At 49.1% G+C, this 27898-nt stretch overlaps 1 protein-coding gene across 1 annotated transcript in view; it reads left to right on the top strand.

The window, feature by feature from the left end:
• LOC138182523 (uncharacterized) overlaps positions 1–27667 on the top strand; it is a 44073-nt gene extending 16406 nt beyond the window's left edge. The window contains exon 2 of the mRNA XM_069118464.1: positions 26475–27667. Within this exon, the coding sequence (XP_068974565.1) occupies positions 26475–26842 (368 nt within the window). The 3' untranslated portion in view covers positions 26843–27667. The remainder of the gene's footprint in view (positions 1–26474) is intronic.
• The last annotated feature ends 231 nt before the right edge of the window (positions 27668–27898 follow it).

The following is a 27898-nucleotide window of genomic DNA, read 5'->3' as shown; positions in this document are numbered from 1 at the left end:
TTCCTTGGAAAGTTCCGTGCAATGAAAACGGCAGGCGTATTAACCGAATCTCATGAATAATACACGCTATTTCACACTCGCGTCCAAGCTTAACCTTTTTAAATAGTAGCTGTCTTGGACAAGTTGCTCGTCGCTCGAGATATAATTCACGAGGCAAACGATGTCACAGCGTCGCCGCAAAGGCGATAGACGTGCCGCTGTAAATCGCGTAAATAGAATGTCGTCGTCTGAAAGCACGTGTCCGGTCGAGCTGGACGCAATTTCGTCGCAATTTTACTTCGTTGAACGCGTTCGAGTTCCACTGAAAAGCACTTTCCTTGCGTGAAAACCAATTACGTTTATCGATACGCGCGTTTCTTTATGCCTGTAACGCGGTGTTATTTATCATGCGCGTAGCTAGGCAGTAACGACTCGTAGCTCGTGCTCCAAACTATAAAGTATGCCTCTTGAAAGCTTGAATCTTGCGCCTGTCTGTTCGCGCCGCAGCCGTATTTCTACGGTCTCAGCGTCGAAATTCGATTTCCTCTTGGAAACAAAAGTGCACTCTCGGACGACTATCGCGGTGGATGGTAGTGTAGCATCGATCGTCGCAACGTACTGGCAGAAATCCCCGACGCGTTCAAACTTTCGTCCATGTAATCGATAACGGGTGTATCGTTACCGACTCGTTAAATCAATCTTTCCTCCGCTTCCACTTTGAACGATCGTGGTCGAACGATTCTCGCGTCGTACGTTTCCCAAAGTCCTTTATACTCCTCTTCACCGAAAGTTACTTAAGACGCGACAAATCCACGTGTTTACCGCAAGCAATGTCCAAGGTGTCTGCCATTAGCCTTTTACGACGGTATACCGTTTGTCGCGTTCGATAGAGGAGAAAAGTATAGTTACGCGTTGTATGTGTCAAACATAGCGTAGAATTACACCGAGTATCTCCGGTGTGGGCGAAAAGAGCGAGGAATCGCGTTCGAGAGTGTGGCGGATTAGATATGGAAACACGCGGCGACGACCACGTTGACGAAGAAGCGGCGAGACACGCGGAAATAAGACGACGAGCGTGGAGGCTAATCGATCCCGGAGTCATTAGCGCATTAGACACGATAGCCTTGCTCGATACGCGAGCCCAGAACGGCCATGTTTGCTCTGGATTAATGTCCCACAGACACGAACGCCGGGCGTTTCGCATTCTTTAATTGGACAGTCCGGGAACCGAGTACGTCGGCCACGGCGAATATTCGCACAGCGAAACCGCGAGGGGAACCGCGAGGGGAACCGCGAGAAGAACCGCGAGGAGAACGGTTGGTCGTCTAATCGCGAAATCTAGCCGGGCGATTTTTAAGACGTCGCCAGAGAAGCCAAGTGGCCGAGTCGGTAATGCCTCTTCGCGATCGTTTCAATTGATTTCGCTCGTTCGTGAAAACGTGCCAGCCAGCCAGCCAGCCAGCCAGCCAGCCGACCAGCCAACCAGCCAACCAGCCGCGGTGATTAACGAGGCTTCGCTCCGTTACTTTCACCGGTGATTCGTTATTTTTTGGCAGATTCTTAGAATTTGCGATTCTTCGCGATTTACTCGAGTCGACGCGTGGCCCGTTTGGAAATTGTTACGCCTGTTCGAATAGACTCCTCCGTAATATTAAATAAACGAACGGGCAAAAGCGCTTTGCGTTGTTTCGCTAAATCGTGCATCGATCGAATCTAATCGTTGCGTATCCGTAGACGAGAAATATCACCTATATTCACGAGACCGTTTCATTTCTACGACGCTATAGACCAAACGTAGGTGTAGCATGTTCGTTAAAGAAGCGACGTAAGGTGTAAATATCGGTCGTACGAGCGAAATTGAAAGCGTAAGATATCTCGTTGGTGGACGCAAAGGGGTTAAAGACGGCCAGGCAGCGGCATAACGGGGTCTGGCTGGTTAATCGACGATTCTCTTATTCCGGTGGTTATAACGCCACACTGGCAGCCGAGCTATTTGCACATTATGCTTACATTAACCAGTCTACTTACCTCGATCTTATGGACAAACGATCGAGCGACCCCGGCTCGTCCGAAGCGTGGCTGAAATAAATAACGAACACCTACTTGCTAAAGTCTCGTGTCTTACACGAGCATCGCGCACCAGTATGTATGCGCCGGATCGTGTTCGGTATAGAACCAGACGGCTATAGCAGGCCGAGGAGACGTTCGAGAGCGGAGTATTACGCGGAGTTTTCCATCCGGTGGCTTTATAATGTTGCAATTAATAATAAAAAGGCCGGGAGGAAAAAAAGCCAGGCATGCTCGACTACCGGCCAACTATTAACGGTAATGAATCGTCGTATTAACGATAATCGCGTGTATCGCGATTAAAATTAATCGGAGTAATTATTGCGCGCGGGTTTATGGCCGATCCGCGGGATGATTTATTCGCCGCGGGGCATACGCGGATAATGAATAATCGGTATTTCACGTAAAGGGCAAATCAAATGCAATTAAATCGCGGCGAATCTCGCGGCTGTCGTTGGACACGTTGCGAACAATAACAGCCCCGGCGTGGAGAGCAGAGCTACCGCTTGCCCGGTGGCTTGTAATTTGAGGTCGTTAAGACCGGTGAAAATTTTTAACGATCGCGAGCAAAAAACTCGGCGATACTGGTGCAACGTCGAATCGTCGGGTTGCAACCGTTATCGACGTTTCTGTCATCCACGGTCAGCAGGCCTCACGACGGAAAGCAGCAAACAGGTTGCAGCAGAGAATATTAAATTTCGCGCGACCAGACACGGTCTGATAAATGGCCTGCTGAAAAGTCACGACGCTGATCGACTCCGTGTACCGAAAAGTAGAGAAAGGTGACGATGTCAGGAGCATTTTTTCCCCTCTCTAAGCTTGCCTCGCTATTTACGGCCATCTATGCGATCTTTTTGCCGTAAACGATTTCATAGATGCGAGTCGTTCGTCTGGAAGCAAGTTTGGACGGTTTATGTAATCGCGTAATCGGCCAACGGAATGGAGAAACTCGCAAAAAGCGGAGTCGTTCAGCTATGAAAAATACGTCGAGCCGTAAACCGACGTTAGATGATCGGTATCGCGAGATAGCAGCTAGTCAAATCGATGGGGACTCGTTAACGTGCCGATGAAAAGAAGCGAGAAACGAAAGGAGCGGTGGAAGCAGCGAAATCCTTGTCGGTACGGCGAGGAGAGAACGAAACTCCGACGGTGTAGAACTCCGTCGTTTCGAGCACGAGTAAAATTCGAGCGCGCATTAGGACGCGGATACTGTTACATGATTGAACTAGAGCAAGGTTTCCCCTGCGGGGGTTAACGAGTGTTAGCTGTTGCCACATTATAACGAGATATCGAACGAACCGCGCGCGCGGTATCGCGTTTCACCCTTAAAGAGCGGATATTGCAGGAGATACTGCGTGGGGTGGGTTTAGCGGAGGCGGGCCGGAAGGGGTAGAGAGAAGGTAACAGAAGACAAGGAAAATGTTGGTAGCAACCTTCGGTAGCCGCCGACACTCGAGCATCGTCGAGGTGCACGGAGCAGGGTGCACACGCGATCCTCATTACGCGGATATGCCGTGTCGTGATCGTTACCCCACGCAGCCGATATTATGTTTTCATATCGGGTAATAGCGGCGATAACGCGGTCAAATGGTTTCGCGAGCCGATTTCACGATTCGCTTCCGATACGTCACGCTTCGGGGAGAAAGGAGCGCCGTCGCGTCTGTTTGGCGTTAAAAAGACGCTCGTTTGTTCGAATACGAACAATCGCGATAAGAAACCACTGACAAGAAGAAAGTTGACAGCTGCTTTTTAACTAAGAGACAGAGAGAGAGAGAGAGAGGGAGAGAGAGAGAGAGAGAGAGAGAGAGAGAGAGGGCGAGGACAAATTTTTACGGTACGAGTATGACGAATCACGAAAGCCAAATGGCGGAAGAAAATGTAGAAAATTTAGAAAAACGTGCTGGTGCGAACGACGTAAAAGCTAAATCAAGCTTAGAATAGGAAAGGAGAAAGTGCGATGAAAACGATGATAACCTAGCGATTTAAAAAACCATCGACTCGCAAGAGTGAGAAGCGCGAAGCGAAGCTCGTTGGTCGGTATCCGTACGTACGGCTCGCCCGTATCGATTCGTCGACAGTGACAATGACAATGTCGCTCGCGTGGAAAACTAACGATCCAGCCCCGAGCGAAGGGCTGGAAGATCGGAGGCGTACCGCGAAAATGAGCTTCTGGCCGGGAGCACGGAGGGTCGTGAATAACGCCGGCGTTGTCGCGTTAGTAGCGGCGAATGTCAGCGAAATAGGCTACACCGTGTCTCGTTCTATCGTGTCGGTGGCGTCGCGTCGCGTCGTCTCGATCCCGAAAATCCGCGCGGTACCAAGGGCGGAGGCGTTACCGGACGATTCGAGGGACAAAGAGGGAAGACACGAGGCACGTCGAAGGGAGAACGCGCAGAGGTGACGATGGCGGCGACAAGGGGTTGGTACCGATGTCGTCGCGGGGAAATCGGCCGGAAAATGGGAAATCCAGCGGCCTGGTGACAAATGGTTGATCGCCAGCGGGGTGAAGGTTGGCTTTTGGCGTGTACCGAGCGATAGACGAGTCGAGTCGGGGAACGGGGAAAGGAGAGGCCAAAGAGAGGGAAAGAGGGAGGCACGTCGTTCCGGGGTGAATACGCCGCGGTCATTGGGCGATAGCGCGGCTAACGCGAACGAGCAGAAAGCTTTTACGCGATTCTACTCGCTTTTCTGAAAAATTTCTTCGCCGTTTCTTTCGCCTGTTTCTTTTCTATTTTGCTCTTCTTTATCATCGGTGATTTGCGTTGCGTACGAGCCGAGTGAATGGAAGAGCAAATATTTAAATTTTTTAAAAAGACGATCGTGGTTTTCCTTTTAAACGAGAGTTATCGCGCAAGAGCAAACATTTGAACTTTGTATTTGCGAGCTACTGAATATTTTATCTTTGACTTTTCCGAGACAATGATCGGTTAAATAAAGAGTCGCGCGGAAAGTTTGCAATAAGGTTGAAGCGAAGATTACGTTTTCTATGGATAATAAGATCGTACAATGTTGAAAAGAGGGCATAGTTGTCTCTTTTCATTGTAAATACATAACCCGAAGTTGCGGCAAAACGCGAACAAGGCCGATCGGTGTTATGCATTCGGTGGCAATGAAGAAGGTTGTGTTATATCCTCGCACTTTTCCACGGAACGAAAGGGAATACACGGAAGATCGACGTGTGTACACAAGTTTTTCTCTACGCGAGAGATGTCGTAAAAACCCTCGGAAATAGTTCTGTATAGCTTTTCCGCGGCGTAGGTACTATTTATTGACGGTATCTTCTCTATGCGCGCAACTGTTCTCGAACGTCGCTCGTCACGTGCTCGATGCATACCGCGAAAGGTTCACGGCGTACGACGCGACATTAAAATTAATTTCGCGTTTCGCTACGACGTTCAACTTCGATAACCTTTTGTAATACGATCAGCTTGGCTCGTATTATACTCGAACTATTTGTCGAATTTCAAACACGCGTTGCATCCATCGCAAAGCTCTCCACGATCGTACCACACTCGCCATATCCTCGCGGTAAAAAAGAATCAGGTTTACACGCTGCACGTTAACCGATCCTCCCGATATCCAATAGCCATCTCGAGCGATAACCTCTTTGTACGGGAGGTTGGTCGAATGCTCGAGGAAAATGTATCGACATAGCTGAGATTTTATTAAGCGAACTCTGCCGGTGGGGGCTCGTAAATCGGTCCATTTATTTCACGCGGGCAAGAGCCAGGCTATTGTGTTACATCGCTGGAAAAACCACTTTTCGGGACGCTCTATACGGGACTCGATGGTCGCGAGGAATAAACGTCGCTCCTCTCCTGTTCCGATCATCCCGATAGGTTCGAGCGAAAATGCCGCTGGCCGTTTCCTGTTTTCTCGAAGAAACCCTCCGTGAACGTCGAGAGCGATACCGCGCGGCGATAAAACGGGAAATTGCTGAATTCCTGTGGAATAATTAAATGGCGCCCTTGGGCGTTTAAAACGCTTGTTTGTACCGTTATCTCGAATCTTCTGGGGAGGAAGTTTTTTTCCCCCCTGCCCTCCGCCCTTCTTTAGCCTTCATTTTTTTCCACTTCTTCCCTTTCTTTTTACGGCTCGTTTTTATCTGTCCTCGCAAAATCTCCTAAAGCGCAAATTGAAATCTACGCGGTACGTCGGCAGACTTGGGCCGCGATACAACGAGGCGAACGATATCGTTTGAAACTGAGAAACAACGCGCGACTGGATGCACGGTAAAACGGAAAATTACTAAATTCCTGGAAGATAATTAAACTTCGCTGTGACGGGACGCCGCGACCTCCGCTGGTTCGCGCGTCCACCAAAGCGGTTCTACGCGTTTAAAGAAGTACGTACACTGTGCGCGATCGTTTATGCATAGATTCGTTCGCACAGAGTCGAACGAGTGTTTTCTCCGAGAGATGGAAAGAGATTCGTTCTTACCGTAGAAAGGTTAGCGAAACGATCTCCGACGAAACCGTCGCTTTGTTGCAGACAATCGTCGAGACAGATATCGTCGAAGAGAAATATTTTCCTAACGTTTCTCGCTGTTAGTTAGTTTGCTCCGCGTCTATCGAGATTCGTTGCACAGAGTCGGTAAAACGGAAAATTGTCGGGTTCTCTGAGAATAATTAAACGACACCCTCGCCGATACATCGCACCCTTCGCTCCAGCGAGAGTATCCAGCCGGCTTTTCGAATTTACTGTGCCGCTCTCGTGGATCTTACGGCCGTTACGAATCGGTTACACCTTTCAGCGCGAAACGATTAACGTCGCAACCCCGGCGAAACACGGTGGTTGGTGCTTCTCGCGGCTGGATACAGGGGTTGGAAGCGGAGAGCCGGATAAATAGCGAACGACACCGTGAATCGGAGGGGATGCTCGAGGAAACCGACTAAAAGGGAGATCGCGAGAGGGGACCAGACAGAGACAATGTGGCGGATAATCGCGCGAAACGATTTGCTCTTTTCACGGCCGATTAAGCCCGCTGAATCTGTTGGTCGAGCGAGAAAACGACTAGGGCGGATAGACTGTGAAACAATAGAACGAATCGAGGTTCGATTCGCGTCATCGGCGTCATCGGCGTCATCGGCGTCGTCGATACCTTGAACTCGAGCCTTGAATTTTTCACAAAAGTCCAACTGTTTTTGCGTCGTTTCGTTTATAATGAAAATGGAAACGCGCCGAGCACGACGGAGCAGAGTTTGGTTCGAGAAGTTTCTACCTAACTGCTAACTAATGCTGCGAAACACGCCTTTGACATAAGCGGTTAAACATTGCGGCGTCGGTGAGACGTCGTACACGGACTTTTCATTGTTAAACGCGCAACGTATCCTGGTTTTCCTTGATAGACGTAGCACGTAATACGTCCCTGAGAGGACGTTTCTATCGAAAAGTGGGAGCGTTAGTTTCAATTTGGAATTTTCGAGTACCCCGAGGAAATTGTTAGTTGGAACACGTCCCGATGACAGATTAGCGATCGCTCGAACGCTGTTTCGGTACCAGGAGCGGCCATTTTCGTTCTTCGACCGATAAGCAGAAGTGTCTCGGGGACGAACCAGGCCTCTGCTTCGAATCACGAGCAGATAGCCGCGCGGGCGGCTTGTTTGATGACTTATCTCGGCCTCTGGTCTACGGCTGTTGCTCCGTGAGCTTGAACACGGTGCCATGCCGCTAGCCTGTTCGCCGCGGGCGACCTCCATTCATGCGTCCAATTTAGACGTCAATGATGCAAATAAAGCATCGGGTTCCTTAATCGATCATCGCACCGATCCCAAAGTATTCCTTCCCTTCCGTTCCCTTCCGTTCCCTTTCGTTCCCTTTTGCACACGGTGCATCTTTCTATCTTGCCACCGTTTCCTTTTTTTCTTCTCCTCTCTGAGATAAGTATCAGTTAACGTCAGAAATTTCACACAAAGATAAAGGAGGATAAAACAGAGAGAGGAGAAGGGAGTTACAGAGAACCAGCATCGACTATGACGGTTAGCAGGTTTACCGTGTATACGCGTGGAAATCGAGTTTCACGGCAGACGAATTAAAATTTTGAAAGAAACTCTCGTAATCGTCCGTTAGATGTTTTCCATTTTCCAACGATATCCATGCTTGCGTTTACGCGTTACACGAGGTTATACCGAGCAAAACTCGTGGAAGGTGGCGCGGTTCTCGCGTGGCAACGATCGAAGCGTGCATCGACGAGCGTTATCCGCGAGAACGGGGACAAACGCGAGAGGAAACAGGAGCGAGAAGGAGGGTGATGCGGTGGAACACGCGAGTATCGTTAGTCGAGGCGCGGTAATTAGGAACGAGCAAAGTGGGGGGAAAAGCAGCGGGGGCCGCGTTGCATCGTAATTCACGCGGGGGACAAGAAAATCTTTTATCACCGCGTCGCCGGTGTCATCGGTCCGCGACGCGACCCGCGTGTTAGCCGCGCTCCAATCCTCTCGCAGTCGTTACTTAATTACTCGTGCCGCTTTATGAATACTCGCGCGCCGGACGTTATCGTTGGTAGGGAACGTCACGGAAAAGAAAAACGTCCTGGCGGAACAGGACCGAAGAAAAAGCCAGACGAATCGGCAAACGTTCGTTACCACGCTCGACACGCGTTTTTACTTGTTGCAATTAGCATTTTCGTTCGTAATTGGACGATTAAGGGCCAGAGTTTCGCTAATAAACGCCCATTCGAAACCGCTTGAATCTGAAAGTTCAAATTTGAATTTAAATGCGAATTTAGATTTGAATTTTACGCCGGTAAAGTGCTTCATAACCGAGAAACACGTTTCGTATTGTCGGTAGTCGGGATCTAGAGTCGGCCGTTCCCCGACAACGGAGCAACGGTCGTAATGACCTCGCGATAGATCATCGGGCAACCCTCATCTTGCAAGAGTTCAAAGGGTAAACGAGGAGAACGCGTGCATGCACACTCATAGATTTCGCAGTTCCGCCGAATGGCCACCGGCAACAAACGTTTCGGCTCGCATTCCACGGAAGCTCGAAGGAATGAAGTTGTTCGCGCGAGTATCCCGACACGACGAGAGATTTGTAGGTCGGCGCTGGTCCCGCAGAGAAAATATTTTCGTCTTCCACAGAAGCTCGAGCGAAACTCTAGGCCGAGATACGGGGGAGAAAAAAGAAACAATTAAAAAAAGAGAGGAAATAAGAAAGGTGGCCAATAAAAGTAGCCCGAGCGGCAGTAAACGACGACTCTCGAACCTTTCGACTACATTCCATGTAAATTAGACACGCGCGCCTGCTGCATGACGAGCTAGAACGCGCTCACTCTCTTGGAAATAAACACCTGCTAATGTCCATTAGTCGATTCTTCTTGGCTACAGATTTTTTCGGTCTCCGTGTGAATGAACACGGCGGTTTAATGATATGGAAGTACCTACCTAAGCGTTATACTCTATTACGCGCGGAATAGAGTTGCGCCAAAATCGTTTCGACACACCGATCGATCGATGTTTTTCCGATTATTCGCCGTTTCTTCTCTGGAAGGATGGATTTTAATTACAACGCTACCGGTGTTGATCGACCATGGACGAAAAATGGCCGACGGGCGTTGGAATTGATCGGTCGGCAACTACCGTACAGGGAACGTAGTTCGAATCGTGATTTATCAAAACGTTTAAATCACTATAGAGAGGGAGAGAGAGAGAGAGAGAGAGAGAGAGAGAGAGAGAAAAGAGAAACGTCAAAACGCGATCTTGGACGAACAGCTTGTACCGTACGAGGCTTAATGGAAAAATACTTTGCCCTACAGAGGGTATTGCGTGCCAATAATTGACGCACGCCGCGAAAGGTCGCGTATATCGTTACTTTCTCGCTACTGCTCGCGCAAACTGTACAATAAGATCCGGAGCTTTTTGTCGTTGGAAAAAACGCGCCACGAGCGAATCGATTCCTCGAGGTAGGGCGATGTGCTCGAGAAATCTCGTTGCTACCAGCGTATACGACGCTGGCTTTTCGAAAGCTGTTTAGTCGTGGGTATACACCATGCAGTGTATCGGCGAAACATCGTCGGCTCGTGAGATTGCAACGCGTTAAAATGTCTGACGTTTTTGTTTCCCGTGGCATGCTCGATTTGCGTACTTTTATGGCCCATTACTTAAAGGCAAACATCGTTCCGGACAATAGTTTCGAACGTAGTAGTCTCCGCTTTTATTCTTCCGACACCCGCGCCGCTAACACCGTCCGAGAGTCGTTTCTCTCTGGCTCGATAAACCACTCTCGTCGATCGTTTCTTTGCTCGTCGAACGAGTCTTTTAATCGGTCGTCGGTTTCATCGGAAACGGGAGAAAAAGTTTCCTAAAGCGCAGCGGTGCTAGTTTTCGCTAGCGATCCGAGTCTCGCTTTCCCATTGTTTAAAAAAGGGGCAATTGATGCACCGTATAGCGTATCAACCGACCTACGTCCTGTCATTTTAGCTACGGTATACCCGGTTATTTCGCCGTTTTACCACTTGCGCTGGAAATAATAGATGACGCTCAATCGCGGAATTCTTAATAAGCTTCGCCAAGCGTTCACCGGACAGAGAGTCCCCTTGTCGCCGTTATTGGATGTAAAGACAGCTGTATTCGCAAATTCTACGTATCTCGTATATAACGCGACCTATCGAAACTCGTGTACTACGACAGCAGAAAACATGCGAGGGAACCTTCCCCTTCTAATGTTAACCTTTACCGATACTTTGCTCGCTAAATACGTAGTAACCATATTAAAACGATTCGCAGACTCGGCGATTCGTAATTCTCTATCCAATCTATTGGAAACTGATGACAGGTTTCGCACGCGATGTTTATTCTATGGTTGGAGTCGGAGAAATAAGATTGCGCGAAAGGAATGGCAAAGAAACGCCAAGTCTATGTCAAGTCGAAGAACGGTATCGATCCGAAGATAATGTAAGAAACGAGCAGAGTTCGCAGTCAGAACGATCAAAGCTTGGAAACGCGCGGAGATTGTTTTTCCGTTGCCGATGGCGAACGACTCTAGCGTCGTTGCAAACCACATCTCGCAGCTCGCCTAATGGAAAACTCGCGAAGAAGCAGCCGAGAACACCTACCGCGACATCTGCTTGGCACGCGAGTTTTCAACAAACTCGTGATCCTAGGCACCTATATCGATTTGCCTGTAAACATCTGCGCGATTAGTCGCGGCCGACTCTCACGACCGAACGACTCGATCGAAAAGCGAAGGAAAGCTTGGGTGAAAACGCAATCGGCTTAGCTACGCGTACAGGTGGCGACGTTTGACACGGTGCACCGGCACGTTCCATCTCGCGATTACCCTGATCGATCGACGGAGATGCTTCCAATTACGCGGCCCGTTGCGCAACGATCGTCGACAGGATCGTTTCGACTAGATTTTCCAGCAGCCGCAGGCGCGCGCGACCTTTGCAACGAATCGCACAGGGGCTCGTCCGTTTCTCCTCGCTCGACGAGGGTCGACGTATAATATCGACGAAGTGGACGAACTGGACGAAGTTGAGATGCACTTGGCTCTGCCAGCTATCGCGCCAACTTGTCCGCGTGCAATCGATCGATCGATCCCACCAATTACGTCTAACGACGACTGGACCTAGAAGAGACCGCGTTGCGAAACGCGTACGAAAGACCGATCTTCTCGCCGTGGAAATGCTCGTCTTTCGGGATAAATGTCATCGCGAATACGAAGGATATTTTCTAACGGGGTCTTTGGATCGACGTATTCGATGCCGTTCGAATCGGCGTTGGGCTATATTTCGGCGCCAACATAGCCGATTTTCACGTCTGGCTCTCGGAAAAACGACAAGTGTCTGGACAATTAATTATTCATTAGCCGTTCTTTGCGATCGCTTCTATCCGGCACTTCTCATTGGCAATTTCCAACAATAGAACATGACAGATTTATTCTCTATTTCCAGCACTGGCGTATTGGCGGTGGTTTCTCACGCGACGCCATAAATCACGCGTCGCATTGACGATTTAATATCGGTTGTCGTACCGCGTGTATTTAATAACTCTTCGCGACACCATGGCAATAAGCGCCACCCACGGGAAGATCGATATCGATGATAACTACTATACAAAGCCACCGCGCGAGTTTTACAAAGCCGCGGCGCTTAATTACAACCCGTGACAACATCGTGCTCCGGTGAACAGCCGCCATTGTGTTTCTATTTTTCGCTTCGTATCAAGCGATCTAATTAGCCGCTATTTAGTGAGAAAACACGGATCTTTTTATACCCTAAAGGATTAGACGTGTTTGTGGAAGCAGAATCTCGCACCCTTCTCAAATATCGATCGAAAGAATAAACGCGTTAAGATCGAATTCGTTTAACGTCCGTTGACACAGCTGCCTTTGACCATGTCTTTGCCCGTACCTTTGCCCGTACCTTTGCCCATAGCTTTGCCACGGTTAACCGGCCGCTATTCCAGTTAAACGCTTCGCTAGAAGACTCGGTTAACCAACGTAAACCTATTTCTAGTAATTTGCAGCCGCGATGCACCGAGCCTTGCGATATTCCAGTGGTTGTTTTCTCGATTGGCGAAGAGGTTGGAAAGTATCGTGGCTAATAGCCACCGGGTGAATTTACACGAGGCGATACTAGATGGCTGTTAATTAGGCTTAGTCGGTTGTCGTTCATCGTCGATCGTTGCCTTATATGGAACAACGACTAAACTAAATGGCGGATCGGCCGAGAACGAAGGAGGCAGCTTACAGGAGGAACTGGAACCTGTCTTTTCGCCTCTCTTCCACTGTTTCTCCCTTCTCCGCGGACCTCGCGATTTCTCTTTATCGCCGGTTTCAGGGTATCGTTGCTCGAGTCGGAATTGTCGCGACACTAGGCAAGTACGAACGAAGGATATTTCGTCCAAAGGACGTAACGTCTACTTGTTGTCAGTGACATCATATTAGAATCGTCCGTAGCAGCGATGTTAAAGCTAAAAAGTTGACGCTGAAACGTTAACGCTAAAAGGAACCAAATGTCAACGTTGTGCTAAATTTTCTTGCTTCGCCAATATACTCGATATCTTTCTGCCGTCCGCTCCTTTAAATCTACACGAACTGTACTCGCCCCGAGTGCCCCAATCGCTGCAAAAGGCGGCGATCTTGAAAAGTTTCCGCACGATTTTTTGCATGGTCCGCTCGCGAGAAGAACCCTTCGATCCGCAACTGTTTTTACAATGCGAATTAATTCGGCGGGGGTGGAAGGGTGGGTAAGGGGTATAGGTTCGGTCTTTTCGGACAAAGAGGCAAAGGAGCGATCCACGACAATCGATTCGGACGGGAAATTAAGAAGCCGATCAAAGGCCGTGTTCTATCGTCTTGTTTTCCTTTCCATCAACGAAGCGTGTCGAACCGGTGCCGGATCGGATCTCATAGAATCGGATCATCGACGATCCGTTCCGTAGACGCTTCGCGTTTTCATTCCATTCTCGTTTATTGTCCTCTTTTTCATCGTTTACTTACCGCCCGTCGAGAGAGAAAGAACCGGTGGCCCGGTGAAAGAAGGAACCGACAGTTAAGCGATCATCGAAACGAAAGAATCGCGAATCGACGAAACGATCTCATTGTTTCTTAATAAAAATGGACGGTGGAATGACTCCGGCGAAACTCAGCTACAAGTGTCGTCTCCGTCCCACCCCCGCTCTCTCTCTCTCTCTCTCTCTCTCTCTCTGTCCCTGTAATTAATTGTTCGATGTGTAACTAATCGCAGGTGTCGTTCCCTCGATCAATCACTCATTAGAATGGTAATTAACAATAATACCGTCGATTAATCATCGGAGTACTTATCGATAATTTTATTCACGCACAATCGCCAAGATAAAAGACGCGTTATTGAGTGGTACAAATCCGTAATTGATTGATCTTCTCCGATGAAATCTTTTTCCTTTTTCCTTCTTTTCACCTTCCTTTTTTTTTTCTTCTTTTTCTTTTTTCTTTCCTTCTCGTGACTAACGCTCGTCCCGGGCAAAAAGCAGTTTTTATTTGGCGATTTAATCCCCGCAGGTGCGTTAATAGCGCGAGTCATTAAATAGAATCATTTGTCCGCTAGAGCTTTTCTTAGGTCGACAGACCGCTGAGATGCTCGATGTTATTAATATAACTGCGTCAAACTATCGACTATCGAGTATCGCGCGTAGTTCAACGTAGCTCTGACGAGTGGATTATGCCGGGAAATCTCTTCGAGACACTTTGATCCTTTCACTGCCACTCCCGGATGTTTTCGTTGGCGTATCGCGCTATCCTTCGATTTGCATTCGATCGATTTGGAGAGAAAAGAGAGGAGAAACGGCTGCGAGGCAGATTTAGGAGCTCGTTTGCGAATCGTTCGCGTCCCGTCGGTGGATACGTTGTTGCTTAATTTCGAAGGACATCCGTCGATGGCAGTGCCGTCCATTAAAATCAGAACGAACGACGCGATGAGGTCGGGATTCGTCGCGTTCGAATCATACCGATTTCATTGGATCTCCGATGCGATATCGAATAGTCGAGATAGATCGATCGAGCGATATAACCGGCCAGCCCGACTAACGAACTCGTAACTCAGCGAAATCGATCTGGTTTTTCTGGCTGCGGCTGACTAACGCGACTTTCAACCGCTGTCGTAACTATTATCGACGATGTTCTCTCGCGTCGTGAGCGCGTATATATTACTAGATGGCTAGTCGCGAGCCGTGTCGGTCGATCGTTTCACGGTGATTGGCTGTACCGATTCGCTGCGGCGGCGGCGTCTTCTCGGAAGGCCCATTAAAAATCGACGAGCGTCGGCCGCACTTTCTACCTTGTAACGACGATTCGACTTTTCCTTTATCTTCGAGCTCGTCTGCGAGAAGGAACGGGGCAAAGACAGGTTGGATTTCCAATGGAACGCGATTACAATCGCGGTAATTCGACGGTGTTGCTTGATACGACGTCGCCTTAATCGAACGTTGGATCATAATTTAACTTTGAAAGTTTCGAGAATCGAAGGAACGGGAACGTTCGGTTTGTACGGTACGGAGGAAATTAACAGTAGCTGATTCGAACGGATTTACGGCCAACGACACGTTAACGAGGGCAAATGGAGGAGCGCGAGAGAGAGCCCCTTGTTAATTACACCGACCGCCAGGCTAATTCGCCGGATTCGATCGCGCTTTTAATTCGTCATTCCATTAGGCAAAACCAGGGTCTCGAGCGACGATCGGTTGCCGCGTGGCAATATTCCAAACGATAATTACATAGTTGTCAGGCGTATATTTTTTGCTCATCTTTTCCTACTTTTCTTTCTTCCCCGTTTCTCTCTCGCGTGAATCTTGCGCGATCTCTCTGGTTCCATCTAAACGACGACGTCTACGCGATCGAGACAAATTTTTAGTTGAAAACACTTTCCTCGTCGATCTTCGAACGCGTTGAAAATTGTATTGGAAACGTTTGCTCGATGCGAGCGAATCCGGTGTGGAAACAGCCGAGACAGCTACACCAGATAGAGAAAACGATCGATTTCAAAGCGTTGATAGAGGAATCGCGGTAATTACTACGGCGAGAAAAGTGTTGGGAAACGCGTATAGGAAGGGGTCGAGGATCGATTGTAGGGAACGATCGGAGTATTAATTTTCTGGGTTGATTGTTGCGTGTAATTAACATATCAATCGAGAGGGGAATTATTTCATACTCGTGCACGCTGTCTAGGCTGGTCTGTGGTTGTTCGTAGTTTATCGAAAACACCGCTCTATCGTTTGTCTAGTCGATAGCCACCGCCCTTCGGTACGCATCACGCCACTTTCCGCCCTTGCTGCCGTTTCCAGCGATCGCCAGTTGCCGTATCGTGCCCCTTCTAGCTAGTTGGTACGTGTCAAGAACCACCACCGGCCGAATAAATAATAACAAAACAGTTCTTTCTTCGGACGACTCGAGAAACCAGGCTGATCCAATCTTCTATCGGTTAATTCCGATCACCCGGAAGATGCTGCTGGTTTTTTCTATTTTTTTTTTTTTTTTTTTTTTCGAGAAGGAAACGTTGTTGTCCTCTGATTTTCTCGTTGCCCTCGAATGGAACGACCGAGCTTTAGGGAAGCAGCTTTCCCAAGAAATCTCGACGGTCACGACGAGCGCTGATTTATACGGGCGAAAGCGTCGGGCTATCCTCACGAGGCGACCGCGAAGCCTACGTTCGTAGAACCGTTGGAATGCAACCCTGACGACAGAAATTGTTTTCCAAGAAGGAGCGTTGGCCTACGAGCGTTGTTACTCAATACCGTGTAAACTGTCGAACCTCCGGCTGGATATTGGACTCGGGGGAATCGCGGCCAGCTTCCGGGGTTGAACGCGTCCGGTGAAAACGAGGTTGCGCCTTGTAATCGCGCTCGTACGTTGACGCGATTTTCCCGACCGCTGAGAGATACGGAAATCGTTCAGTCCGTCTGTCAACGACGCTGCTGCAGCCGCTGACACGAATCGTTTAACTCGTGTTAATTAACACCCAGACGCTACACGGTAAGAGCCGATTCACCGAGATATCGGAGACGCGTACAGAGTGGAAATTGTAGGATAAGCATAGAAATTACCAGCTCCTATATGCTAAGGATCGTTTATTCTAGAATTAAGAGTTGGCGCCATCGAGAAGTAGAAGTTAACGTTTTATTCTGTAACAATATCTTAGAGAATCGAGAACAACGAGAAAGTTGGTAGATATCGAAAATTTTACTTTGCACCGTTCGTGCCGAATAACTGAAATAACGCGAAAAACGAAAAGAGGAAGGGGGAAAGGAACGCGATCTACTTTTGGTCCGCTGGCGAAAGGCGAAATCTGTCCGTCTCAGGGTTGTTTTCCGTCGTTTAATGGGAACGTTTTCGAACACAAGTACCTACGGTAGCTACGTTAACGCGCTACCTACGACGCGACGCATTGTCGCGGGAGGATCCTCTTGGGAACGCGGTGCCGGCGTGTTGACTCGCTTGCCAGGAGCAAGCTCGTAAACGCGCTCGCGCTCGGAAGGCGCACGCGTGTTTACGCACACACGGATACGCGTGCAGACCGCGCGAAGGGAAGAGAGAAAAAATGCTTAGTGGCTTCTAATTGCAGAAGTGACGACGCCGTAACTAATGACCGGGAGACGACGTCCTGTCAGTAGCCGCGACGAGACGAGCGTCCCTCGACGAGGTGCGGACGAGCGCGCATTTTAAATACGCCAATGAAAAACACGGTCTGTGACTGGCTCTTGCTTTTCTGCTTCCGGCGATCCTGTGTTTACCGTTGCGTAGAAAGCGTTCGCTTCTTGCGCCGGTGATCGCCGGACCGATAGTTGGACTCGCGTAAACGAGGTAGCCTCTACCTTCTCGCTTGTTTTCCGTGCGAATTTCCAGCCCGATGAAGATTAACGTTGAGTCGTATAGCAAAAACCGATGGATTATGTCGTAGTATACTGGGAATATAACGTACGGTAGGAGACTCTGCGAGTGTTACAAGACCGGGATCGAGCGCGTTCGATCGAGAAATTGCAGCTGAGACGAAAGTGCGTCAATTTTCACGTGACGCAGAATCGAGAGCCCAACGGTAGGAGGAATGCTTGTGATAATTACGCTAATCAGCGGCACGTGAATCGAGCGACTGTCTTGGGACGATTTGAAAGCCGGTAAAAGCGGGCGAAAGGGGACTGGCGCCGGAAATAGAAACGGCGAGGAGAGAGAGGGTGAACGTGCGACGCTCGTCACGAAGATGAAGCAAGACGGAGCAAGATGGAGCAAGATGGAGCAAGATGGAGCAAGATGGAGATCTGAGAAAGAAGTCCGTTTTAATAGGATCATCGCACCGCGGCCAAACGGCTCTTGAAACGTCTGTTATTTCAAGAGACGAGAAAGAGATGTCTCGTCGTGGAACGTTACGTTGCTACTTGCATCGGGCGCGACGCGTTCGAAGAATTATGTCGAGCGAGGCCAACCCCCTCTAAACATCGCGTCTCTCGTCGACGAACGCTCTTTACCGTGACCGTTATTCATTCATAGGCTTGGTAATACGATTTAATTAGAGACGAGAATCGGGTTTCGTTTTGCTGTTTCTCGCGACGGTGAATTGAACGAGATAGCGCGTCCTCGGTTGCTGGATCTCGACTGTCTAAAATTAATTGGTTGCTCGAGGTTATTAAGCGGAGCAAGCAGCGACGACGCGCGTTCGTTTCGGCATTCCGCCTTCGAAGCAGCGTCGCGTGCACTTTCGCGTAAACTTTCGCTCAAATTCGAAGATCGACAGTTTTATTGGAGTACGAATTCGTTCGAAAGTGGCGAAAACGCCACCGGGAAAGCGAGTTTAAACGATCGGCAAAAGGTTGGCGTACGAGAAGGGCGAACACGAGGCACGCGCGACGAAAACATATCTATTCTGCACGACACGGCGGGTAAAGCTAGGACGGCGGGGGCAAATAAGTCGGTTCAGGCAGGTCGTAAGCCCGGCTACGAAGAAGACGAAGGAGAGCCAACTGTTGGCGTCTTCATCAACGGCTCCGTGAAGAGGGACCACCCATCAGGAGCAATATCGTTTCATCAGTCGCTAATATCACTGCTTCGAGTGGTTCAACACCTTGTAACACCAGGTGGGACGTTAACGGCGCCGCAGGAAGTCCTAATGAAGACAAATCTTACCCAAAATGGCGGCCATACTTATTTCCTGCTCCGCCTTTCGCTCTCTTTGCCCGCTCTCTTTTTTTCCCCCTATCTCTCCTTGCTCGTTCGCGTCGTATCGCCTGCGATCGATTCGACGTTGGCCATTTTCCCTCTGCTGCTATCGAAATTGGAACGGTCTGGCTGATTAAATCTCCTATTGGGAAATCAGCCGATGAGAAGAATCTCGTGTTTGCTCGTCTAGCCACCGATCTTGCGATTCGTTCGAAGAAAAGGCTGCGAGTGATAAATTTTAACGCGGAACAGGGGCAAAAGTAACGCGGTAAATCACAAAGATGTTGCGAATCCCCCGTCCGTTAATCCGACAGGGGAAGGAACGATGAATATTGATGAACCGGAGGATGTAGGTGAGGTGTCGGGGTCGATAAATCGAACGGAGTCAGCTGGCACGGAATAACTCGTTTGACGTGTCAATTTGCATCACACCGAGGAAAGTATTTTTACCGCGAACCCATTCAATTTACCCAGAAATTACCAGAATCTACGAACGAAAGAAGCGACGTTCTCGTACTACATCATCGGCAAACCGACGATTCGTTTCGTCAACTTCAAAGACACGGGGCGTAAGCGTGAAGCGAATCTCGAAACAAGAAACGGCACGAAGGAAAGAGAAAGGAAAAGGGAGCGAGGAAGAAAATGGCATTTATAAACCGGCGAAAAATCAAACGATAAATCTCCGACGGTGTTCTGCGGTTCTGCCCTTGGGCCTAAACGACTAAATAAGTGTTCCAATTTCAAAATTACCCGCTAAACGATTTGTGGGCCGGCAGAAAATATATCGTTGACATGTGGGCAAAGCCCCTCGGGTTAGCCGGGGGAGGGAAGGAAGTTCCCGGCAGCTCGAGAGATGGAAAAAGACGGGAAACACGGTCGACAGACGGAGAATCGTGGTAGAGCTGCAGAAGCGAGAGAAAGAGAATAAAGAGAGGAGAGGAGAGGAGAGGAGAGGAGAGGAGAGGAGAAGAGAGAAGAGGAGTGAAGAGAAGAGAAGAGGAGAGGAGAGGAGAGGAGAGAAGAGAGAGAACGAGAACGAGAAAGGACGCGCATGGTTGCCGCTGGGAGACAAATGACCGTCGACCGACGGAAGACACATCCAAATTGCTCCACGGTGTCGCTGTCCCGCCTCTTTTTACGTGTCCCCTTTACGTATATCCTTCGTGGCGTCCTCTCGAGTCACGAGCGAACGACCTATTAGCAAAATATTCGGGGAAGCGGCGACGCGTGCCACCGGCGAGCTTTTCTAACGAGTATTTTGATACCGGCGATGCCTCGGATGTTAGCCCGTCACCGGACAGCCTCTGTCTTATTTATAGGACACTCGCGAAACGTTTCCCTCGCCGCCGATGGTACACGGAGCCGGGGTTGGGCATCGAACAGTCGACGGGGGTGGTGGCCGCCTTTCACCTTTCTCGCGAACTCCGAATCGATCGCGTTGTTTCGATCGATCTTGCGACGATGCAACTTTGATCTTAATACTTGGCGATATCGAAAGGTATCGGTGTTTTAGGATTTCAAATTTGGAATACCTATGTTCAGGCTCGAAGTTGTACTTTTCTTCCACGCGATATATATACCGTACAAACGTAAACACGCAACAGGAATAAAAGGTTGAACGGTCTTATCTAGAGAACGGTCAGCGATGCCGTGACAGGGATCCAGCGGATAAATCGGTCAATGATCGATTAAGATACCTTCGAATTTTCCACTTATCACGATACAATAAATTTATGAGATCGTGGAAGTAGCCTGGTTCGATGGAGCAACGCATCGGTTATTATCGGATCCGTAGGCTGTTTCCCTTGCTCTTTTTATACCCTGTTCCTCTTGTCTCGCGATTCATGCCGCTAACCGGTCGGCTAGTTTTTCGTCTCGCTCCAAAAATCACGTCGATGGGCTTGCAGGCAGGTCGTTCTTCCAGCATACCTGTCTGCCACTCGATAATTCCGCATTATACACGCTTCTACTTTCTTTGTGATCGCTCTTAACCGCCCAGCTCGTATATACGTTAGTATCTCGAATAACTACACGTCGAACGGTTCACGAAGCTCCCTTCGTTCGATATTCTCTTCTTTTTCTGGTTAACGAACGCGATAGAAACGCGTTACAGGCATTCGAGCAAGAGCGGATTCTCAGCCAACGATTGTCGAGATTACGACGTTTCAAAATCAACATAGATTACTATGTATTTTATAAAGAGTGGAGAAACAGATTCTCTTTCGCTGTAAGTATTGGCCAGAGAGAGAGAGAGAGAGAGAGAGAGAGAGAGAGAGAGAGAGAGAGAGAGTATTAACGTTAATTAACGGTTAGTATTAACGTTCTTGCGCGTATAGCCGAAAAACGTAATAATTTTTACGCGGCCGAATATCGCAAGGACCTTTCGTCGAACGCTGAACAGAAGGAAACGCAACAACGCTCGTTCGTTCGAGTACAAGGAGCGAGAAAGCGTTTCACGCGTATCGTCCCACACGGAACGACGATACACGCTCGTTAGTGGACGTTGGTCGCGCGTTGTTTCTTCGTTCTTACGAAACTCTTCTCTCGTGGAAATCAAAAGCTACTTTCCCAAACATGCTCCGGACTTCGTTCAGAACGATCTCGATAATCCGCGCAATCTTTCATATTTCCTTCGGATTACCCTTCGGATTACCCTTCGGATTACCCTTCGGATTACCCTTCGGATTACCCGTCAGATTACCCGGTTTCCGTTTCTCATTCCATCTCCTCTGCTGCGTACTTTCAACAACGAAACGTACCGATCGATAAGCGGCATTCGGAGAAATTATTGGTAGGATGAGCGAGCGGATCGATCGAATTTTCCTAAGCGAGGGAACCGTGTTCACGGTTTGACCGTATCAAAAGTCAGTTAACGAGAAACCGTTAGCGAATAATTTATTGGATCGGTGGCCGCTCGTTTGAAAATCGTCTCTTAGCTTCGATGCCTATTCTACTCGAACGGTTCCTGTTGGAGCGGAACCAAAATGGCCGCCAAACGCTTTCGTCCCTGTTAGCCAGACGCGTTTTCACGAGGCCACGTTCGTTCGGATATATGTACCGATCGCAAGATATCCTTCGGTGATTGCATCAGGGTTCACCGCTGACATTTATTATCCAACTTTTTATGCGTGCCGTTCGTTAAGGCAGGCTGGTTTCTACACCGTAATTAACGCGCGATTTATAATTTCGTTTCTCAGTCCGCTAATTTCATTAACCCACGCACCGTTCTGCCGTAATAAAACTTTCTTGCGATTCGAAACCTATTCTATGATAATTTTACTTTTACAGCAGCAACGTAGTTTTACTCGACTTTGCCCGATTTTCTTTCGTCTTCGTGAAATTCAAATTCTCGCGCGAACCACGGGAAAATAAAAAAACGAGGCATCGGTTGTCGGTCTTCGGCTCGTCGCGCGTCACCGTCGTTTCATTTCGCGGTCGTTCAGCGGCCCATAAAAAGTCACGAAATTTACGGCAGCACGCGCGAATCGACCTCTGACACAGGCCACCGACAGTATCGATCGTACATCCCATTGCCGGTGGAACGCGGCGCACGAGGCGGTTGAGCACACGAGACGCCTGAACATGTGACAAAAAACGTCAGTAGTTGAAAAAAAAAAGGAAAAAAGAAACGGATCCAAAGGTGAAATTCCAACTGCTCCCTGTACAGGTAGGCTATCTTCATCGCTCGTACTCTATCGGCACGGTATCAACAGCGAACGGACACGCCAATTGGCGTGCGGAAACTCGGCTGCCACCGCGGCATCGAGTGCCAACGCGATGACTTCCGCTTGAAGGGCCGTCGTACGTCTGCGGATTAACGCGTTAAAATAAAATTTACGTTGATAGCTTATTAATGGCGGACGGGACGCGAGACGAATGACGCCGCTGCTTTTAATATATTCGCGGTTGTAATCGACGGAGAGATACCGACCAAGGAGGAAACTTGGAAGTTAATGACGCACGACCGCTTTGCAACTTTGAATCGACGCCCGTAACGTCTACGGTCCTCGCGTCTTTCGAATAGTTTCCTCGTTTTTCCATTTTTCCCTTCTCCTCTTGCCTCTTTTACGAAAGACCGTCGACGATCCATCGCCCCTTTCGCTCGTTTCGCTCGTTTCGCCCGTTTCGGAGAAACAAGGCAGAATGGACAGGGATAACAGGTCTCGTAATGAAGCGCGATTTCGGCAGAGTCACCGTGTTAATCGAACGACCGTTGCTGGCCACCTGTGGTCCACCTAGCTAGAGAGTGCGGCAGGTGGTCCGATCGTCTTCTCCTTTTTCCGTGATCGACGGTATCGGAAGCGACGAGGGTCGCCCGACGCCTCGTCGATCCTTTTCTTATCAGCCAACGCCGCTTCTTTTGCTCCTTTTCTTCTAGTCCTTATGGCGATGAAACGAAATTATAAATTGCGGCATTCCACGAAATGAATTAAAATTCTCGGAATTTGAACTCGCGCTATCGAATTAGAATCGATAGATTAAGAAACAAAGCGTAATCGGTAAAAATACAAATGTACATAACGTATAATTGCTGACACGATCGAAGGAGTGGAGTACGAGTCCGCGCAAGATTCTGTCTTTAGCTCTCTGAGGGATGATGCAGAAGCGAGAAGAGGGTGCTGACGAAATACAAAGTACCACGTAATGACAAAGAAAGGTGAGAAAATATACGGGACGGGGAGAGGAGGCGAATCATGGAGCAGCAGCAGCAACAACAACAACAACAACAATAACGGCAAGACACGGAGAAAGAGAAGCATTGCGAAAGGACGAAGCGGCGAATTCGCGAACATCAAACGAATTAAATCTCCGCGGCGAGTCAACCGCAGAAACTAATATCTCTGCGAGCTCTCTCGTTTCTTCCGTTCTCCGTCGCTTCTCCGTCGCTTCTCTTTCCTCGACCATCGCCTGCCATCGTTGTATTTCTGGATTCTGCTTCGAGAGATTCGAGCCCCGCGCAACAGACAAAGCGCAGGACGACGGGACGACAAAATTATCGTGTACTTTTCTCGCTCGAAGCGCGGCGTACCCGAAAAGAAAAACCGTGCTGCTCGCGTACGTCACGTTCGGACGGCAGATACCGAGAAAGGGGAAAACGAAGCGAGGGTAGAACAGAGGGGAAAAAAGATTGCTTCTAAATGGAAAACGACGACGACAACGACAACGACGAGAAGAAACTCGTAAACCGAGGCAAAACGTTAATCTTTACGATGGATGCGGAGCATTTTTGCGGCAGCTTCTCCTTAAACAGCCGTCAGATGATAAAGTAGCGGCGAGACGATGTAATTTTCGAGGTAAACGAGCTGGTACGAGCGTAATTAGCACTGCCACTTGTAGCAAGCCAGCGCGTTAGACGCTTACAATTAGACAATTCCTTGGATTGTAAGGGAAGAGTTCTCTGAGCAATAAAAAAGAAGGAAAAAAAGAGGGCGCAAGAAACGGACTCGATCACCGGAGGCATTAAAACGGTGAATCTGCATGCTTTACGGCGATGTAATAACACTTTCGGTGAACGCTAAACGCTCTGCTATCCTACTGGTAATTAAGTAGTTTCCGGGTGTGGTTTAGAAAAGTAGTCGAACGTGTCCACCGTGCCGGAGGAAAAACAAGCGCGGATAAAACCGAGAAAAGCGGATAGAAAAGCGCCTCTTCTTTGCGCGCTTGGGGGGGGGGGGACCGTTACGAAAGCAGTTTCCGTCGGTAATAGACATCGTAATAGATATTATCTTGGTCGATAGGTGCCGATAACTCGGCGCGGATACGTGGCGGCGAAAGTCCACAGAGATGCTCGACCGAATCGCGAACGCGTGGCGATCGAGAGTCGTGAGAGCCGACGCCATTAACCCGGTAATTTACAATTAAGGGATCGAAATCGCGTTCTTAAGCGGAATATACCGTCCGCTTCCTCGGCCGGTTGTCAACGTTCGTTCGTTCGAATTACACGTTTCGCGAAACGCATCTTTCGTTTCGAGACGCGATTTATTCGGACACCGATTTTCCAATTACTTTGGATTAAACGGATCAGAGACAGTACTGTTAAAATCCCCTCCTCAAAAACAAAATACGCCTCCGATGGATCACCGATTCGTTAACGTAATTCGTCGCGTCGATAAATGGACGGACGAGCGATTAAATACAGAGTTTTCTCTGCTTACGAAAATTTGTTCGATTGGCCGAGAAATCAATGCACGAGAGTTAAGGGGTGAAGATATGGCGCGTTTCAAACGACGGCGAAAGAACGACGGAAGGTTGCATCCTTGAGGCGAACGCTTACGAAGCAAGGCCGATCGCTGATCGGCGAGGTAGTTTTCAAGCTGGACTGTACGGTCGGGTTGCGCAGGTGTGACCGATGGCGGCGTTCTTTGATCCTGTAGAGACTCCGCGGCTACCTTGTCCACGACTCATCGGCCGCCTCTCTTTTTCGTCGCTCGGTTCGATTATTTCCTAATGGCTAACGCCATCGCGAAAACGGCCGTCGCTAATCTCGCCACCGTTTCCCGCCGCGTTCGGCTTCCTGTGTACCCTCCTTGAGGGATCGCCGAAATGGATGGAAAAAATTGCGAGCGTGTCGCTAAAAACGAGCGCGCGATGAACTGTTCAAACGACTTTATCGTTTAGGAAAGTACAGCTCGATTCAAAGTGGACGGCATGTGGACGTTGACCGTCGGCGGTATCGCGAGGCTTACAAACGGCGTTTGCCCGACGACGATAAAGTCAGCCGCTGATAGATTCTCGATTTTCCGTTTCTAAATCGACGCCAATTTCGAAACGGTAGATACGAAAGAAAGGCTACGGCAGAAATATCAATACCGAATCTCTGTAATTCTGAAAGCGACTCTACAACTCGAACGCTCGAACAATTATCGTATTAACCGCGCATTTCGGTTCGTATCGTCCGCGTCCGTCAAATTGGGATCGTTTCGTCGAGGGTACCACGGCCGAAAGCAACGAAAATTCCAACATCCGGTGGACGAGAAGCTCCGCTGGAATCCCGTCCTCTGAACACCGTGACGAATAGGTAATACGATTTTTATGGAGAGATCCCTACCACCGCACGAAAATGCATCTGATTTGTGGCCGTGGAAGCTGCGTGGAGCAACGCCGTGCGAGAGAAGGGACCCTGTTCTAGGTGCCGGGCATTCAAACACGCCCGACCATGTCCGATTCGTTTTGCATTTCTCCTCTAGCCGTCTCGTTCGGAGATTAAGAAATTTCGATATTAGAAAGAGGACTAGAAAGAATCGGCCCTCGAATTTCAGGAGGTATTTCTTTTGTGGTGGGTCGCTTCGTATACCGGGATCTTCCGTTTCCAACGCTCGAAACGCGAAATCAAAAGGCGAAATTTCAGACCTTTCGAAGCGTTGGAAACGATTACTCTACGTGTACGTGTCGTACGGTCGAAGAGACTCGCTCGATGTTTCTAACTCGATATTTTCTATTAGGCGAAAGAATTTTTTGATCGTAGTCGACGCGATGACTACCCACATCTGTTGCTAACGATATGGAATAGAAATCATTAACGTCCTCGATTCGATGGGATTCGCCGACAAGAAGTCACGCATGCCTCGAATCGATTGGTTCTACCTTATTTCTCCGCGCACACGTTTCCGCAATCACGTTTCTTTACCTTGAGCCGCCGCACGAGAAACGTGGGAACGATCACGTGACACGTAATCACAACTCGTTGGTACTCGAAACTCTTATCAACGGGAATCGATTCTATTAACGCGATGAACGCGTCGAACCCGTTGCAACAACGAACACGTCTCGTCTAACCATCTGTCGAACCGTATTTGTTGCAGAGCAAGCGAACCACCTAAACCTGTTCAACAACCGGCAGCAGCCGAAGAAGAAGCGCAAGAGTCGAACGGCGTTCACCAATCAGCAGATCTTCGAGTTGGAGAAACGATTCCTGTACCAGAAGTACTTGAGCCCGGCCGACAGAGACGAGATCGCCACGCAGTTGGGTTTGAGCAACGCTCAGGTAATCACGTGGTTCCAGAACAGGCGGGCGAAGTTGAAGAGGGACATGGAGGAACTGAAGAAGGACGTGCAGACGGTGAATCCGCTGCTGGTCGCGCAACATCACAAGACGTTTTTGGAGAACGTCCAGGATCTTGGGATCTTGAAGAAACGACCTCTGCCGAGCAGTATGGACGAGAAGTCGTAGGGAACGAGACGCCTCGATGCTCGTCGTTGAGGAAAAACCGCGATTTCTTGCAACTAGAGGCTCGCCAAGGCAGCCGTCTGCCGAGAGTAATCGAGAGAGATAATCGATCGATCGTTGGAAACGTTCCCTGTGTGTTTGCCTAACGCGACCTGTGGGAGGCTACGCGAAGGTCGAGTCGGATCTTCTTTTCCACGTGCATCGACTCGATGGGGTTACGAGTAGCACTCTCGCAGTTTAGTATCTACCTGGTAGGAGAGAGCACGAGGAAAATACGGGGTCGATCGAGATTGTCGTATAGATCGACCGTGATCGTCGCGACAGCGTGTCTTTCGGGTGTATCGTAATCGATGCGTAGGGACGGAAGGACAAGGCATAGTACAAAGAAAGCGTCTTCTTCGGCACCGTATCGCGGAGAACGGACGAAGACGAAACCGTTTTGGCGAGATTGTATAGGAAGATATTGTTGGATATTGTTGGAAGAAATGGGATTTATTCGCGGAGATGAGGTCGTCCGCGACGTTTCTTCGTCGAGAAGATGTACAAAGACTGAATAGAGTCTGCAAAAGTCTGCAACGGTCTGACAAGACGGATAATAGGCGTCGTTGGTGGACCCGGCCCAAAACGATCGTGTCGACGCGTCAAGATGGGGACACCGAATGGATGATCCTTTCGGAGGTAGCGACTCGTCGATCGCTGTAAAATGTTTTGTAAATTAAAGACTGCCAAATATTCACAGCCAAGCCCCGTCGAGAACCCGTCGATGAAACCGTACGATGTTTTTCATGTTACAGTCGCGATCGGACCATCCTATTTCATCGGGTGTGTTACGCGCAAGCAAAGTGTAATCCACGTTACATGAAAGAGAGAAAAGTACGTATCCTGTACGAAACGTCGAACGAATGTCACATTTCCTTTAGCGAATATCTAGGACGGAATTGCTGCGATCGTTCTGCGGACACCTGTGTACCATATTGTATTTATTTGCGGAAAAGCGAAAGAAGATAATCGTGGCGAATAAAAAAAAAAGCCAAAAGTAATCCGGAGGAAGCATCGGCG

Source organism: Bombus flavifrons, chromosome 8 (genome assembly GCF_040668555.2).
Source record: "Bombus flavifrons isolate JBK064 chromosome 8, iyBomFlav1_principal, whole genome shotgun sequence".
In the NCBI taxonomy this organism is placed as follows: Eukaryota; Metazoa; Arthropoda; class Insecta; order Hymenoptera; family Apidae; genus Bombus; species Bombus flavifrons.
The sequence above is the reverse complement of the archived record's forward strand: the minus strand, read 5'-3'. Positions and strand labels throughout refer to the sequence as shown.